The sequence below is a fragment of the Tyto alba genome, unplaced genomic scaffold (assembly GCF_018691265.1).
Source record: "Tyto alba isolate M040663 unplaced genomic scaffold, T.alba_DEE_v4.0 Super-Scaffold_1000006, whole genome shotgun sequence".
Lineage (NCBI taxonomy): Eukaryota > Metazoa > Chordata > Aves > Strigiformes > Tytonidae > Tyto > Tyto alba.
In genome coordinates, this window is record NW_024881272.1 from 14,258,829 (window position 1) to 14,278,016 (window position 19,188).

Consider the following 19,188-nt stretch of genomic DNA (forward strand, 5'->3'; position numbering starts at 1 on the left):
TTTGAGGGGTGGGATAATCAAGAATCATAGCAAGTGGCAGTCTGATGGCTGCTGGGGAAAACAGGACAGGGCTTAATTAGTAACTAAAGCTGGTGCTCTGAACTGGCATTTAAAGATCTTGTTACATGAGTATTGATTGGATTTGCATTTTATGGAAGCATGAAGATTTTGGCAACTGAAATCTGCACTGTAAGAGAAAAGCCACGAACTTTGCACCCACTGTGCAGTCAAATTAGAGAGAGTGGAAAATTGCAGTTCAGCAGCAGCTTCTCTCCAGTCATACCTTGTTTACATTCCCAAAACAGTTTCACTTAAAACAGTTAAAGAGATGCCCTTTCTTTCCTTCACCTTTAAACCCAGCTTTACTACTTCAGAAAAAAATTAAGACTATTAAGAATCACTAAGGTCCATTTTATTAGTAGCAGCAGTTTCAATTTTTATGTAAAAATAGTGTCAGCAGCTCTTACTCATGATGCAAGTAAACTTTTGTTTTAGTAAGCACTATTACATAAAAAGCAGAGTCATTTATTTGGACCAGTACTTTTTGCCTTAGTTTAGCAAATTGCAGAAGTAATCTGGCTCTGAGGGGCCCTACTGATGTAAGGAACAAGTCTATGCATGTGTACACATACAGGATTAGCCTAGGAACGACCAGACTTCACTGTACATACTCTTCAGAGTAAGAGGAGTTTTCTTCCACTCTTACTTACCATGACAAGTATTTGGGGCATTTTAATACAGACACTCTGTAGCATTTGTTTTATCTTCGTATTTTGCTATAGGTCCTGTATAACTCACGCAGCTTGCAGGCTTGGTCTTTGGGACCAGTAACACCACAGTGAGCTTCAGCTACATGAAAACGTAAGAAAATCATACTTTGAAAACTTGGTGCAAAATTCAGTACGGGATACTAGGGAAGCTGAGTTTTAGCAGATGATCTTCAGACATTCATCCATCTCTGGATGCAAGTCATTCACACAAATCTTCATTTAAATGAAGCGATGCATCTCCAGTAAAGTGTTAAAAGCAAAGCATTACATAATCAGGGAAGTGTAAAGTAATTAGCAAAGCACAGAATAATGGAGCTGTGACTCTCAGGATTAGAAAAGCTGCACTTCAATTGCATGATCTCTACTCTCCTAAAACCTGAGCAAGTATCCCCTAGGTAAAAAAAAAAAAAAAAAAAAAAAAAAAAAAAAAATCAAAAATCAGATGTCACTCCATTTACTGACATACTAGATGTGATTGTAGTTACCTACTGAACATGTTATCTACTATTCTTGCAGAATTTTGTGATGCTTATCCTTTTTCAGAAAGCCTAAAAAGGCTTAAAGTCTACTTTGAATCTGACTTCCCTACACTATCCTCAATTATATTTAACACATTATATATTTCTTACCATAAAAACATCAAGTTGTCCTTAAAAACAATGAAGAAAGCACTAGCTTGGTTTGAAAACTCAGACTTGTGCATATGCTTCCAACAGTCAGGTAAGTCATAATAAGGAACAAAAAACCATCAGAAGTCATTAAAAACAATATTGTGTAATTATAACCATCTTACAGGCTTTTTCACTCAATTTCCCGTATTTAAAAGCTTGTAGATGTAGAACTTAACCCTGCCTGCCCCCCCCCCCCCCCCCCCATTGCCACTCAGGCGGATTCTCACTTGGAAACGGATCGTAGCAGTTGTGTTTTCATTAGGAAAACTAAAATAGCCATACTCAGCAACTTGGGCAGCACCACAGTATTTCAGCAAGTCCACGAATATTCAGTCCTGAAACATGCTGGTCTAAAAAGGATTTAAACCAAAGCCTGCTCTTGGATCATGACAAAATTACAATGAAGTTGGCTGGTGCTTGCCTTTAAAGTGGCATCAGTTGATTTTCTCCAGCCTCAAATAGTAGCAATATTAGCTATAAAAAAAAATAAATCAAGAAATCATGCTGTCAACCAACAAGCAGCAGTCAATATGCAACATACTACAAAACAATATGAGGGATCTCTGCCCTATAATCACAGCCATATTTTAACTACCTTTTCCATGAACATACATGCAAACGGTACCTTCAACTGCAATCCTCAAATCTGCTCAACAGATGCTTGCACCCTACCCTGCACCGTGTAACCTCCTGATCCCATCCGCCAGCCAGGAACGCCAGGCCTGGCAGAGCATCTGCAAGGTGAGCCCGGAGAGAGCCTGACAGCGTGCCAGGCAGGAGGCCAGAGATGGGCCGCAGTGCAGCCAGCTGAAAGGGCACTCTGCACCTCCATCCCCAGGTGGAGCGAGGAGATCAGAAACCAGCAAGAGGGATTACCAGGGATCGGAAGGCTGGAAGATACTCTGACGCTTAAAAGCAATGTGTATGTGGCTTTTCACTGCTGTTTTTCTTTACGCCCCGTTTTCAGTTCCAAGCACAAGAGAACACCCCCAAGCTCTGTACAAAATCACTACTCGTGTTTCAGTATCTCGTGGAAAATTCAGGAACCACCTATCAATCTGGCAAGCACTGTGTTTTCACATGAAAAAAAGATCCAAATTCAGCTGCTTTACAGGAACGGTAGACTGAATGCAAGAAACTCTTCAGCGCTATCATGAATTCAGAACAGCGGTGGCAAATAAACCATTTCTGCAAATGAATCTTCGGTACTTTCACAGTGCCTAGCACCTACTACCCAGACATCCTCAGCATCAGCGGGCCTTGATTTTGATACTGCCATATAGCACGTGCCAGAAGAATCCTTAAAATCCATACCAGTCAGTAGCCGCTATGATTTATCAGAAAAATGCCTGTCTTGTTTTTCCACTCTCCAATGTTCTGTTTGTAAAACCTCCTCTTATAAAATATTCCATTACTATGTCAACTACTACAGGATAGTGGAATTATCATCTGTAATACCAAGTATATCAGATCGTCTTTGAAAACAACATTCAGATCTGAAAGTGTGAAATGATTATAAATGCTAGAAATATATGACAGAGTAATGTTTCTGGAAAAACCAACTTCCTGCATTGACAATTTTTTTTTTCCCCTTTTTTTTTTTTCCCCATGAAAACACACAAGGCTACAGTAAGATAGTCAAACATACTGGACTTGTCAACCTAGAAAAAGCATAATCTTAAACAGCATGAACCATGGTCCTTATTTCCATTTCAGGTATAACCACCAGGAACAACTATTTTCAGTATTTGGAAAGGCAGAAGTGATCTCACCAATCACTTTAATACAAATTATTACAACCTATTAAAATCAAGGAGATTTAAGCTTTCACAATGTAGGGATTTAATTTTTCCCACCACATAATTATGAAGATAAAAAACTTCAAGCATTGCTTCCATCACCAGCATCTTCCCTCCTCTGCCTGTTGTTGCAGCAACTATGAACATGAGTAGCATCTTGGAGTATCTCCTTACTCTCAACAGTATGAAGAGACTAAGAATTGGAGTTAAATCTAATATTTTGACTTAAAATAATTTACACGAGATATGTGCAAGAAAATATCCAGCCTGTTTTGGAAGCAAGTCTCTTCACAACAGCTTTGACTTTTACATTTAGAATTTTTCTGTTTGGTAAGATGCAAGTATAAGGGAAGTCTAACATCTACAGTTATGCAAGTACACAACCCCCCCACATACATTACTAGTAAATTATCAGACTGCATACAAGATATCTGTAAAAGTAATAAAACCCTTTGATGCTCCATATTTATGCTGGCAAATACCTCTCCTGATATAAAAGGCACTTTGAAAACCCAATATGGTTTGGTTCATTAAGTTTGCAAAGTACAAACAATTGTACAAACATACAATTATACTGAAGTATGTCAGCCATTGTGACATTATCTACAAAACAAGTTTCCAGTTGTTGATAACACTGGTTTTACGGGAACGAGCAGTGGTTTCAGCAGCTTTACTGAAGACATGACAGGGTTTCCAGTACCACAATCTTAGGAAGTAAAAAAACCCTCAAAAACTTACAAGTTTAGGGGCCACAAAAAGACAAGACCCGAAGTCCGTAACATTCATTCAATATTTACTCCTTAGAAATTAACTCCATCCATAGCCCAAAGGCAGAAATCTGTTCAGTCAATTCCAGAACAGTGGTGGAGGCAGGCTCTGTCTTGAAAAGCATGTTGTTATACCATTACAGTACAGAAAACTTTGGTCCAACAGCACCGTTTCAGAAATCCACTACATGGCTGCGACATCAATCTGTATGTAAAGCTGTCTTACTCCCGCCTGCAGAAAACAGAAGGAAAGTTAAAAAAACCCTGTAAAGCCAGAGCAGTTTAACTGTCCCAAACACCAGTCCACATCAGTAAGTTACCTTGCAAGAAAACTCAGTATCTTTTTTTTCTTATATCTTACGATTCATCTTCCACATTTGGCACATGGTTCAGAGACACTGGCAATTTGGAAACGTACAAAGTTTGAGCACACTGTATGAATACGTAGTTCTTCACACAGTCAAGTGCAATATGTAATTATATATTAACATTAGTTTTGCTACATTACCTTTTTTGATTCATCCTAAATAACTGTCACACGAAGCTGCACAAAAGCAATTCTTTCTTTTGTACAAGCTTAACTTCCTCAAAACTGATCTGCTTAAGGAGCTGTCAGTTTAAAACGGAGTTAATCACAAGAACCTAACATGGGTTTTGTTGTTTGAACCCGTTCTACGCTAAGATTTCAGCAAGAAACAACAATGGCTACAGTGAATTTACATGACATCAGGAAACAATAAAGTTACGTTTTCGTTTGGTTTTTAAACAAAAAATGCAAGCACTGATTAAATTGTTAACAGAAGCTGGTTTTATTTACAGCATCAAATATACCAGATCAGAAGCCCTCTTCACTGTCCAGCTGACTCAGAGAAGTCAGTAGTTAATATGCCTATAAAATATTACACTTTAGCTGACAATATTTTGTTACCTAAAAACACTGGTTATAAACAGGAATATTTGTCTCCTCCTCCGCTACAGAACTTTCCATTACTCAAAAGCAGAGAAAGGACATTATGGGAAAACATGGTAGTTTTCAAATATAGTCCTCCAACATCAAGAATAAAACCAGGATGTTTGGCTCTGGATGGTATAAGAGAGGGAGTTAAGTTTCCAACTTTAATCTTCACAAAGTTCTCTTGCTGGAGAAGAATTTTCTATTTTATCTCAATAGACTCCAGGTTGTACTTGTAAACAATTCACATGCAGTATCTGTACTGGAACGGGCAGCCAACTGAATTTCATGTTTCATGATTAAAAGTACAAGGAAGTAACAGAAAATCCCTGAAATTGGTAAAATTGTAATGTTAAGGCAAGAACTATCAACTTCTAATAAAGTTTCTGTTGTTCACAAGAATTCTAGCATGTCATATCAGCTATAAGTGCTATCAAATACATCACCATCTATCTAAAAAAATACAACCTGTAGAGAATTAAATGGGAACACGATGGTTGTATACGTGACAATTGATGGTTATGATTTAACTAGGGATCATCACAGCATGGAGGTTACTAAAAGACAACAAAATATGCAAAGACCATGGATCCTCAGAGGTACAGAAATGCATGACAAATACATTCTTAGAGGGATAGAAATGAATGACAAATACAGCATCAGCACAGTGAAAAACTTAAGCAGGTCCAGTCTGTGGTCGGAAGCCCTATCTTGAGGGAAGCCTCATCTATTTTCTTGGTTCCTCATAGGTCAATATAGGGTTTCAACCTAATTTGATACACTTCAGACAGCTACAGCTGTTCCTTCCATTAAGTGGGATCAAAAACTAAGGGAGAGAGGAACAGTAATTCTGTCTACACTGCTGAGTGTTTTGAAATTGTTCTATACAACTGGAACAAAGCAGCTTTTCAAAACACACTGACACCAAAACCAGAAACATTTCCTTTTTCTTGATAATAACCGTGTCACTTCACGTGACAGGCAATTTACAATTTGAGATGTGATTTCCACTGATGAGACATACCTGAGTAAAAATATTGTGAGTCTGGCTTAGAATCCACCTTCCGTCAGCATCAGGAGCTACTAATAATTTCAAAGTCCCTATGTAAACATCAGTACAGAGGGTCCAGAAATGTGGATCATGTAAACTGTAAACTCCTTGCAACTGCTGCACCTAAAAACACAGGCAAATTCAAAAAAAATTTCAGAAAATGTTTGTCTGTAGTATGGATTGGGTTTTTTTTGTTGTTGTTGTTGGTTTTTTTGTTTTGTTTCTTTTTTTGTTGTTGTTTTTTTGTTTGTCTTTTTTTACAGAAAATATTACAAAAGCTGATGCATTATTCTACTTCTAGTTCAATGTGTAATTTGTGGTATTTCACTTAAATTCCTTATTACTCTCAGTAACTGTAAGGAAAGTGGAAACAGAGTGTATGTATGTGTAATGATTTTGTATCTTGCTGCATTTTAATCTACATATATTTTACTATACCCATTTTTGAAAACAGTGGTGTCCAAGAGAGAAAAGTCACAGTTATTAAATTTCAGAGGACATTCAATTCAAACAGCAATTTTTGCAAAAGCAGGAATTTTCTCAAAAATAAATTTTGAGAAATTCTAACTATTAACATAAACATTACTTTTTCTGTAAATATGTTGTTAGGTTTGTCCTGTCAAAACCCTTCTTTTTTCCTCTGTCCAATTTTAGCAAGTCCTCCACATGACAGTTACAATCCTGTAACTTCCAGAGGAAAGATGGCACTCCTACAAGTGCTCTGTATTAACTTTGCAAAGGCACTTAAATGTTCAGGTCATGAGACAGTAACAGACAAGTTAAACAGGAATACCCAGAAAGGTCAAATCCAGAGTAACCTACATATTATTGTAAATATACTTTATACTCTTTATACTCCAACATTACTCCACCTCAGAAAACAGAAGAAACATTCTGCAATTTGCATCAGCACAAAGTACTTTGAGAGGAAGAGCTTCAGGATCTATTTTTCTAAACTAACATTGCATGTTTTAAAACACCGACTTGAACCTACATACAATTTAGGACTTCAGAAAAATAAGAATCAAACTGGTACTTCCATTTGTATAATCTAAGGAACCTTTCACAGGCATTACTGGAAAAACATCACAAAATATCCTCATACACACAGCTGATGCTCATTCAGTCAACAGCTTGATCTGAAGCAAAAACTGTTTATGAGCTCACCCTCTGGTAGCACTGGGGCAGGATGTTTTCCAGGGAAGGAGGAGTTCGCTGCATCAAAATTCCAATGGATTCTTTTAAAAGTGGAACAATGCTGGAAAGAAAAAAATGGAAGTTAGCTACTATTAAATTTTTAAAAGATGCAGAACAAAGAGCAACATAACATTCTTTAATGCTCTTAAAGAATTTTTCTTTAGTTGTTTCACCAGAAGCTGAGAAAGTTGCCATGAAAACTTGGTACAGAAAATAAAAGGATTGACAAAACTGCTATGGTGTCTTACTAAAGGCAAGATTACTTCTCCCCCAGATTTTCCACAGAGACAACTGGTGGACAATCACAAAAGATTAATAGTTTAATCAGAGGATTTGAGATGAAATCTCTTAGTGTCATATAAGTTATATGAGAAAGCAGCTGGTAAGTATAGCTCACAACCAAAACCTACTTCAATGTCAATCACTCACAGCCAACCATGAAAATATGCAACTGAAATTGGTTTTGCTTTTGTGTCTCTCTTATGAACTAAGACAATAATGGGGAGATCATAAAACAAAATTAGTATGGACCACTCCAGCTATAACAAAGTTATTTTGTCAGAAACAGACAACTTAACATATTCTTGAAATGAACTAAGTGTAGGGTCTCATCCAAGATCAAGGACTGAACATTTGGAAGCAATTAGGGGTTCCCTCCTAGACAAATGGTCTTGTTTAATCAGAAAACTACGATGACACTTAATATTCTTGCTTATTAGTATTTTTTTTTAAATAAAACCAGGAGATGAGTAAGCTCATAGCCTGAAGCTACCACTAAAAATTTATACTCTTAATATGTATTCAGTATGGTGTTTTTTTGTTTAAGAGTAGTGCATCATGTCTGGCTCAGTAGAGCATCCTAAAATTTTCAAGAGGATGACAAACCTATAGCCCAATACTAAAATTTAAATAGCAACCTAATTTCAAGGGCATGTAAGTCACCTAACACTCTAAACCAGAAGTGATGATGTATTTCAGAAATTGTAAGCTGAAGAATTTCAGTGTTCAGCAAGCTCTGTCATCACAGCTGGAGTACATAGAGTGATGGGATAAAAAGAATCCAACAACATTTGTAAGAGATGAATTGGGCTGTCTGTTAAAGGAAACACAGAAGCTTTGTTTAAAATCTCATGAAGTGATGTAGAACACACTGCATAGACCAGCCACATGCTTGCAGATGGTGAACATGACCTAACCGTTACTTTCCATTTCTAAAGAGATGGTTCCATTTGTAGATGGAAGCAGTACTGGCTGATCAACTGCTCAGCTCACTCCTTGGCTAATCCCTAGCCAGCAGTGAGAGGGAGTTAGAGGGTGCATGACTCTTGTCTAATGAGCCCCTAAAAAAACAACCACCCTAAAACTAAGTCTTCTTGCAGGCACAGTGGTTATTCCAGCTAAATTCGCTGCCTGATGCACTCCATCACATGCCCTCACACAGTTGCACTGCTACCGAGGAATCAGTTCAGAAATAGGAAGAAGCAATTAGGGGTGGGGCAGGAGCTGCCTACACTGGACCTGTCACCACGACAATTAAACACTCAGCAATGCAATAACTGTCAATCTGTCCAAAGCAATCTTAATTGGAGTGTCACATTCTACAGACAGTGGATTACAAAAGTTTAGGGGGAAAAAGGTTTTCTTATCAATGGACCCGTCTCACTAAATAATGTCCATGTCACAAGCATTTCATCAAAGGGAGCTGGAGCTGCCAAAATACTCCACTGCTGAATTGATTTCAGTTTAACTCACTATTTAAAATGCAGGTTTGCTTCTTAATAAAAACCTTGAAAGACCAATAAACAAGTTCAGGATGCAAACTGAATACAAGATCTCTGAACACTGACTCTGATAAATTTAACAAGGCCTCTCCAACCTATGCATCCAAAGGCTTCAAAAAACACACACGCACAGGCTGCATATTTTTTCCCAGGAAAAGGACTCAAGCAATGGAGAATGTAGGAGCTTACTTTTTTATTGGAACTAAGAGTGAAACAAAATCCATGAAAAATCTAACCAAAAAGTGTCAGATTTGCACAACTTATTTATACTATTTGATAAAACTGACATATGTTAACTAATGGAATGGAAATGAATTGGCAAGTCGGAGATTTGGAGAGAGCCTATGGAAATTTAAGGCTAGCAGGCTGGGCACGTTAACCTGTTCCCAAAAAAGGATTTGGTCAGTGAAACTGGTTGATTCATTCTGGAACAGGATGCACACTGAGAAGAGGAAGTTTAGAACCCCGTTAGAAAGCTCTTCAGCTGAAGATGCATTTAAAACTAAGATTGCTTCATTCTGAAATCCTTGTTGCCCAACAAACTGATCTTTCAAGATTAAGTCTATGCAATCACCAGGGTGTGTACAAACACCAAAGACTGTCTCTCCTTGACAGACAACGGGATGTAGTTTTAAACAGCATGTACTGGAACCATTAGCCCAAAATCAATTAATATACAAAAAGGTGAATGGAGAAAGACACTCCACTCCTAGTATAGGTAGTACAGCTTCAAAGATAGTCTCTGCTGGCAAGATTTCACCTATTCATGTTTTTGTAATGGCTCCACGCTCTAAAACTTTAGGAGAGAAATCTCTTGTGCAAGTTTTTGGCAATAATGCTTCACAAGTTATGCTTATATCCAGACTTCACAAAAAAGCTAAAGCCATGATGTTTAACTGAAACAGCAACATCTTGAAAGTCCAAAGAAATAAATCAAGATGTGCCTTGATACTGTAGGTGAAAGTTGAAGCGTATCTCAGGTGACACCTCCTTCTTCTAACTGAGACACAGCATCCGGCTACAAATTTACCTTTTGACAAGCTGAAAAAGCCAAGAGACAGCTGCAGTGATGTGACATGCCCTCACAAATGCTGTTAGAGCACAGAAAACCATGTGCATCCAAAAGGGACACTATCTTAAAAGGCAGTCTTTTACTGTAAGCCAAACTAACATGATGAACTATAGAATCCAGTTTTCTGATGCCTCAGGTTTTCCGTTGTTTCATGTATACTAGTGAAGTACGAAATCTTTAATTAAAACCTGAAGGTCCAGAGTATGCCCCTTTCTCAATCAACCAACTCAAACCCAGTATTACTTAATCACCAGGAGGCACTAGAAATATTAGTTCCATCTCATGTGACTGAAGAAAACACTAGGAAAGATGACTATACCAAGCAGGATGAAAATGTGGTTAGAGAATTTGACCAAGCTTTCCTTTTTTTTTTTTGATTAGTCATTAGTGCAAAATACACATGGTTGTCTCTGCAGCAACTATTGCACTGGTACTTCCCCCTTCTATTTACAAAAAGATTATTGAGGAAAAGAAACAATGCTGCATTCTCACCAAGTAGAGAGTTTTTTCATGCATAAGCAGTCTGTAAGCTTTATTGCTAAAGCAGACACAGTTTTCCAACGCTCTCTGACTACCAAGCCTTGAACCTAAAATACCACACTTTCACAAGACAACTGAATTTGAAAGAAGCACCTACCCACAACAAGACTTGGGACAGAAACAAATCCTCTACAAAAGCCATAATAGCAAAAGCAGCTAATGTGTGCAGAATGAGGTGGTACCACATCACACTTTCACATACAGTGTTACAGAGGAAACGAAAGGTGTTCAAACAGATAAAAGCTATTGACCTGAACCTGATAAAACCAGCCTGCCACTACTACACATGGCTTGATTAACAATGAAGAGTGAAAAGCATCAGACTCTTAATCAACTTGCATCACATTCAGATAACACTCATACCCATTTGAGTCCCACCCTGTTTATGCCACTGTTCTTGTAGGCATAGCTAGCGAGCCTCTGACATTGTCATCATCTTGGACAACAAGGCTGAAAACAACTCCGGGGTAAAGAACCTTTGACACAATCACTGTAGTCAGAGCACAGCCAGAAATTCACTTAGCACTCTCAGCACTACAGAAAATAGAGGATACTCATGATAGATTTTGTGGAAGGTAAACAACCACTGCTAAGACTCAAGACCAGCTATGGTTCTTCAAATACCATAGCTGAAAATCTACAGCCAGATTTCAAAATCTATTTTTTTTTCCAGTCACCATCCACAATTGTAGTGCCCAGGCTGTCAATCTATTTCAGAACTTTAATAAAACTTTTCTATTTGGCAATGGCAATTTTAATCAGACTTCAGGCTTTGCTCAAGACAAGAATCACAGGTCTAATATTTACTTTTCCAATTTCAAATTGTCTGTTCGCAAATAATGTGGTACTTTGATTCTCAGGCAAGGCTGGCAGGTACCATTACCCTGTAAATAAAGGTAGTGCATGACATTTAGCAATGATGGCTCAAAGCACCAATGACAAGCCTGCTAGTTTAGAGTTTTGCTATAGAGCATTCCTTCCGAACCTTAGTGAATGAAGCACTTCATTTAAAAAAGTACATTTTTGTACTGGCTAGCCCCAACCATTGTAGGCATATATGATGTTACAGGCATGTCCGCCCCCAAAGCTCTTTCATATTTTATCATGTTCAAGCAGCTCTAGACTTCATGTAAAAATGATGTAACCCATGGAAACAACTTCACTAAATGACTGAAGTAAATTGCCTCATTTCTTTGACCACTTAATAGGTAGTCTGCATTCCCTATCCAATGTAGTATCATATTTAGTCTACAGTGCTCTTCTAGAAACATGTGGCTCCAATAGTGGTTTCAGACAAACTTCTTGCTTTATACTGGAGTTGTGGTTTTTGTTTGATGACTAATTTCATATAGCTGATCAAAATACTAAAATTGCTTCAACATTTCAGAATCAGGCTTAGAATCCTATGGCTAAAAACTAAATTAACATTTAGTTTTAAATGTTAAAAGCAGTTTAGAGACTTAAGAAATTAATTATTGATTCAGGCACATTAAATTATGAGGAAAACACCTCAGAAAAGACTTGAAGAGTGTCAATCTGAACAACTATGAAATAGCCAAGCTTTTTTTTATTTTATTTTTGAAAAAAAACCTTCAAACTAAACACTAGTAAAATAGACTCATCTATTTTAAGCATGTCCTATTTATGCTTTATGATTACATGGAGACTTGCAAGACATAGCATAGAAAGTAATCAAAGAAAAATTCATCAGATATTAGCGGTAGCATCCAGGAACTCTCAAGAGCTACAACACCCCACCCATACCAGCTTCACCATTCAGAGCTGGCCATAGATTTACAATGCAGAGATTTTAAAAGATGAAAGGATATAGCCCTTAAATTGAAAAACCGCAAACTACCAAGCCCTCTGCTTGTCAAGACTCAACAGATAAATACATAAATGGAGAAAACACAACTTTATATAGCAAGTAAAAGCATAATGAAGTTTGCAAAGTGGAAATTATCTGACTTCATGCCTTTGCCTCTATATCAGAACATTAACATGTGGGCCATTTTCTTCTTCCAAAAAGATAAAATTTAAATCATGAGATGTAACAGGTATTAACAACAGTCAATATAATCCTACTGAAGACAGGCTTTTACTGGGACATAGTCACAGTCTACTAAAGGGAAGTGACTGAGCTTACCTCTCTATACTCCAGTAAGAGTTACCAGACTTCTGCTTCCACTAAGCTTAGAAGTATATTTGCCAGTGAAAATAACCTCAGAAGAATACCACACCAGATTTGTGGAGCCAGAATGTTCTGGGCTAACTCACAAGGAGTTAGGCAGAAAATATGTCACCTTAAGAGCAGCCTTAGTGAAGGATCACAGGAGCAACACAGAGCAACCATGTCAGAAGTTGACAATTTGCACTAATTAGACATGTTGTCCACAGGAAGGCTCAACTATTTGAATTAAAAGCACTGCTTGACTTCTCTGAAGAGGCGTTGCTCAACCCTTTGTGCATCTGCACAAGACAAAATAAGTTACAAATTAGAAGCTGTACAGCTTTATTTTGCAATGATAAATTCTTTAATCATCCTATACAGGTATGTTTGTGACTTCTTTTGGCAACTGTTGCCATTATTTCAGAGAACTGAAGACCCATTAATACAAGCAGGCAAGACAAGTAAATCAGAGAGCACCACCCAACACTGAAGCAAGCAAACACTCAACAGAAAATGAATGAACAGTTATTTCATCTAGACACAAGCAATCTCGAATTAAAAGAAACTAATCCCCTCTGCCACTCACATGCAACTGCTTTGATATTCTACTGGTTTATTAGACATAGTTCCATGTAAGGGAATAAGGATTTGTGTTACAGCTTTATTCCCTCTTTGGATATATAAGTATCCCTGAAAGAATACAGACTGAAAAAAAAAGCCCTAGATCAAACCTATCCCCTACCTGTGCCTTGCACATTTTAGGTCAAACTCAGACCATTAAGCAGTAACTCTGAGGATATGTGATTGAATCACTGCTGTGTTAAATGGTATATGCATATTTTATTCAGGGGAAAAAAAAGGCAAAAAATAAACTTCATTAAACCCTCCAACAACTAAAAGTGTACCAAGTATTAAACACTAAATTCACTGATTACACAGTAATTTCTTAATTTAAGTTTGTTTTTTATTTTTCACGTGCCATTTTCTTGAAAAATTCCTTGCTAAAAAGCAGGCTATTAAAATGCTCCCCGAAGAGTCTCATGAACCTCTAAAGTCATCTGATCACCATCACCTGCAGATATACTGGTATATATTTTTGAAATAACTATGTCTAATCATCAGTTTCAGGAAAATCGTGAAATTGAATTACAAAGTATTTTTGTAAAGTTTGAGACAAAATTCCGTGAGATAATTATTTTCAATTTCAAGAAAATTTCAATACATACTTAGATAGTGAGGCAGCTAGATTTGAGAACCTGAATGTTTCTCTAATAGTTTTATTAGTCCTCTATACATTTGCTTATTTTCAGAAAGTAAGAGCAAAATACCATGTGATTTCATAAATACTATCCCACATCCAGTAATGGATACCAAATTCAACATCTGTTAATCTTCCATTTTAATCTAATTACATTTGTAGATTAGTTTGTACTACTTGCATCATAGTATCTTTACAAAACATAAATTCTATGAGTTGGTTATACAATAATGCCACATGAAAGCTTAGATTCTCCTATGACAATCTCTCATCAGGCCAAAAAACATGCCAACGTAATTTGATAAAAAAAGACAGAATAGATTCTCACTATTCTCAAACCCACATACATAACTACTGTCACACCATTATCTTTGCTCCTCCTGCACCTATTACAACAAGAATTTCTCTTTTAAAGATATATACCTAAGGTTCAGCATCAGAAAATAAACGCGTTATTGTTCAAAATAATTCAAACATGTTTCTGAATACATACTTCCAATGATACACACCATATTGCAAGAATATAATCTTTCCCAAGGCCCAATAGTGACAGTGTCCCAGACTGTTCAACTGATTAAGAAAACTAGTTTTTCAAGTTAGGAATCCAAAAATTTCTTTGAAGGTACCTTATTATACTGTTTACAGGAAGGCTGTTTATCCTATAGAAGACTCCTGCCTCAAATTTACATCTACAGTTCTGTCCTAATTTATCTCTATGCAAGCTTATTCCAGCTGGAAAGCCTACAAACTACTTAGACTAAACACACATCCAAAGCGATACCGTAACCTAGACTGGTCTGAGGACACTTCCCTTAGAGGAGAAAGCCACCAACCAACGTGAGTAAAAATTCATTTGCCAGTTTGTATTTTACTGGGACTTTACAACTTTATGAAAATATTTTGCTCAATGTATACTTAATTTTCATATACAATTAGCAAGGTTTCAAGACTGTAACATGCAGAATAGTATAACCTCGCTATCTAAAAATTAACAGAAATGAATCAAGTCTGGACCCCTCTCCCACTGCGACTTCAGATTTATACTCATGTAGCCACCTGAAGTATTCACAGCTGTTTCCTAAAATACTTTCCTGATGATAGAAAAGCACCTGTACTATAAGCAAGCCTTAATCCAATACAGTAGTTTGGTATCTGAGAACAAGTGACAGAAGGCCAGCACAAGAGCTCAAAGATATACACACACAAAGACATTTTCCTAGGAAAGAAGTCTCCCTCCCAAATAACAAGTTGACAGCCAAGAACAAAAGCATTTCCATACACATTTTTGACATTTCAACTGCTCTATTTTAAAGCTTCAGAGTACTCAAAGACATAGGAGATCACCCACGCTCAAGGTTTTGCGTTCACTGAGCTGTTGGTTAACATTAACAGCAGTAAGGAGAGTATTGCCTGCGCTAGTTCATCAGTTAGTAATACATTTACTGTAGAACCAGAGGTCCATGCAGCTAATTAAAATGGAAGCAGACAATTTCTTATACTTAAAATGTGGAGTCATGAAAAAGAGCTTTGGAAGATCAGCAATAAAACATACTACTATTTAGACTTATACCGATCAGCTAAAGTAATCTTGTAAGAAGAGACAGTACCTCGGGGATTTTATACAACCCTATTTGAAAGAAGCAAAGATTTACAGTCCCAACTAGTGGTAAGCCCCCAGACAGCATTAAAACTTTTGGACAACTTTATCAAACTGGCTCTTGCATCTCTGATTCAAAACTATGCTTGCCTTATTACAGCCACAAAGAACAGATCCTGACTAAACACACATGCATGGGTCCACTTATTGAGGCACACATGTACTCTTACCAACTCCACCTTATAAAAAGTTGGTTTAACTAGTAAAAGGGACACGAGTGGGCTACTCCACACAAGCAAAATTGACAAGTATACCTCTGAAACAGCAAACAATTATTTGATCTAAAGCCAAATCCCTTTCCCCCACCCCACCCTCCCCCAAGCTATTTATCAAGGTTGCAAATAGGCCCACAGAAGTGCCTGGGACTCCCTGTACTAGATACTGAACACCCTGCTCCATCCCACCTCAAATTCACATGCACCTCATCAGCAAACAAACAATTAAAAAAACTAGACACAACTCTTACCACTATCAGTTTAAAGTCTTTTTGCAAACAATATTTTTCCCCCTCAATTTTTAAATTTCACAGAATTTCAGTATAATCTTTTCACTAGGTTAGATTTAGGTGACTTAAAAAGATTACAGACAAAACTATTATATAGCCTAGCAATCATCAGTGGGGCCCCCATATTACTGTTACAAAAGATCACCTTTTGGGAAAATCTGAAAAGCCTTTTGCAATATTCTAGAAGAGCACTTCACACACACAGCATAGTGAATAAGGCAGAATAAACAATGGTTTTATGTCCAGAAGTGTAAGTCAAACAACACAAGAGGAGACTCAAGCTCTCAAAGAATATCCCTATGAAACTGACAAGCATCTTGTTTATAATCTTGTTTAAGTGCATTTCAAGCAAAGCCATCAGTAGTTAAGTCTGTTGGACTGCTTAAAAAAAAAAGAAAAAACCTGCAAATACTGTTTACTTCACTGCTGTGTCAGGACATGCCAGTCTGCAAGAAATCCAGGCTTGCTTCTACTATGACGTAGGTGACTGCACTCAGCATAGTGATTCTAAAGATCATTTATAGAGTCATGGACCAACAAAACAATGTTACAGGCTGAAGTCTGGTATCAGGTCAAAAAAACACATCAAACAGTGAATTCTCCAGGATATCCATAGAGCATGAACCTCAGATATTCCTCCTAATTATGCCAGAAGGCCTATAAGGGGCTTCATTATGAAACCTCTGTCATGGAAGGCAGTCTTCTTCCAACCTCTGTACGAATGGAAGTAAAAAAAAATTCTCATTCACATGGTATTTTCTGATCAGCACTCTACATGTGCTTTGCTGCACACAAAGCTAGATCCTTAATACACAAAATATATGGAAAGCTGTGTTTTACTCAGCTATTACCTCAATAGTAGTTTCTTCCCCCTTGGTGACCTGCACATTTTCTTTACCATTTTTTGAGATTCCAGTAATAGAATTTGTAATAATTTCTCCTTTATAAAGTTACAGGACGTTTAAGTCAAAATATTAAGTTGATATTAAAGTGGTAATTTAATAGTGATCTCTAGCACACAGATTTCTGTAGGCATTTAGTGCCTGAAGCACGTTGCCCTACTCTGGTAAATAGGGAGATTCACATCAATAATTCTGTGAATGCTGCCATGCATATGGTATAAACATGCCATATATGGTATAAACATAGGTAGCTGCAGTTAATCAGATGACATTCACACTGCTGAAGAGACAAAGGTGTTCAGTTATTAGGTTGTAACTGGAGTTGCGGCACTCTGCCCTATGCCACCACTGAAACTGCTGCCAGAAAAGCCTCAATAACAGCACTGCTGAATGAAATGCTTGCTTGTCCAGCCTAGTCCAAAGAGCTCACATTTACAGTGTTCTTGGTAAGCAATAACCGGGAAAGTCCAGAACTACTTGAAGCACTTCCATCAGATCTTAAAACTATTGAGGATGTCTCAGAATACAAAGGAAATGACAGTTCTTACTAAGGAAAAAAAAAATAAAAATTACCAGCCTTCATTTGTCAAGGACAAGGGCACATCCTGTGCCAGGAGACTTAACTCTGCTGCCCTCAAGCCATTCTGCTCCATTTACTGGAGCACATTGGTTTATGTAAGCGTGTACTAAATACAGAGAGGAAGCTTTCTACAGTTTGAATCTGAAAGACACTTCTGTACTATTATGCAAACAGGGGTAAAATACACAGATTTAAGAGCAAAAGCTGTAGCTGTAGAAAAGGAAAAGAAAGATAGGTCATGTAAGAGCACATCAGAACAGCTGTACTGAACAGAGGTAACATCACTCTTGGAAGAGAAATAAATGTCGTAAGTCATGAACCTAACAGGCAAACCTTTTCTTGAGCTGTAATTTGTGCTGTAACTAGCATCAAAAGTAGTACCAAATACCAGTGATAGCAATGCTTACCTTACACCTATAAGAAGTGCTATCAGCATTGAACAAATAGGATCTGCTATCATTAGACCATAGTTCTGCATCAGTATAGCAGATATGATTACACCAATACTTCCAAGCGTGTCTGCAACAATGTGTAGAAATACACCTGTAAGAGATTAAACAATAGCATTACAACTTGGTATTCTTAAAGCTAATGGAGTATTTCAAAGACAGTTCATGAAGAAGAGTTGCAAGAACTAGATAACATGAGTTACACTTGTTAAATCTGTGGTTACTTTTTGATCAAACACAGCGAAAGTGATCACAGGATTTCAACATATTTATGAAATATAGAGCATTTGAAGAACTCACATAATTTTCTGCACCTAACAGTAAGAGGTATTCTGTGGCATGGCTATCAACTTAAGCAGTGATTAACAGGAATAGCTATTTTTTTTTTTTTTTATTATTCAATACCCACCCAATATTACAGTAAAGAAACTTATGCTCCCTGATGTCTATAAGCAATGGTAAGTATTACGTAAGATGGAAACACTGTTAACAGAAACAGTTCTGTAAAGCTTTGAAATATGCTAATGTCTTATCCACAATATCTTGTAGAAGCTATTTGGCAAAGAAATCCAAGAGAAATGATTCTGAGAATTAAAATAATGCAGACATGAACAACTTCACTCTTATTTTGAATAAGAACACACTACCTTAAAAAGACAAAGAAACGAGCACTTTACTAAAGTTAGCTAAAATTAAGCCTTTGGAGCTCTCTGCTGGCAATGACAGGAACAGTCATTCAAAAACAGCTTTGTGAATACAATTTTCCAAACTCAGTTAATCCCTCCTCACAAAACCAATGCACAACTATAAATCAGCTATTCCGTGATTTTCCCAAGTCTGTATTTGTACTGGGTCTGGCTGGGATGGAGTTGTGTTTTCTCCATAGCAGCCTGCATGATGCTGTGTTTTAGAGTTGAGACTAAAACGGCCTTGACAACACACCAATGTTTTAGCTGCTGCCAACAGTGCTTGCACAGCATCAAGGCCTTCTGTTTCTCACTCTGCCCCCACAGCAAGCAGGCTGGGGTGTGCGAAATGCTGGGAGGGCACATCGCCAGGACAGCTGA

The 19,188-nt window shown here is 37.4% G+C and overlaps 1 protein-coding gene across 3 annotated transcripts in view; it reads right to left on the reverse strand.

The window, feature by feature from the left end:
• Positions 1–4,016: 4,016 nt before the first annotated feature.
• Positions 4,017–19,188, reverse strand: part of SLC30A7 (solute carrier family 30 member 7) — a 28,867-nt gene continuing 13,695 nt past the window's right edge. For 2 of the 3 annotated variants that reach the window (XM_042803548.1, XM_042803567.1), the window contains exons 8-11: positions 18,080–18,215; positions 7,178–7,268; positions 5,984–6,133; positions 4,017–4,239 (exon numbers count right to left, since the gene is read on the reverse strand). In XM_042803548.1, the coding sequence (XP_042659482.1) occupies positions 4,192–4,239; positions 5,984–6,133; positions 7,178–7,268; positions 18,080–18,215 (425 nt within the window). In that variant the 3' untranslated portion in view covers positions 4,017–4,191. The other variant, XM_042803558.1, reaches the window with a different exon arrangement.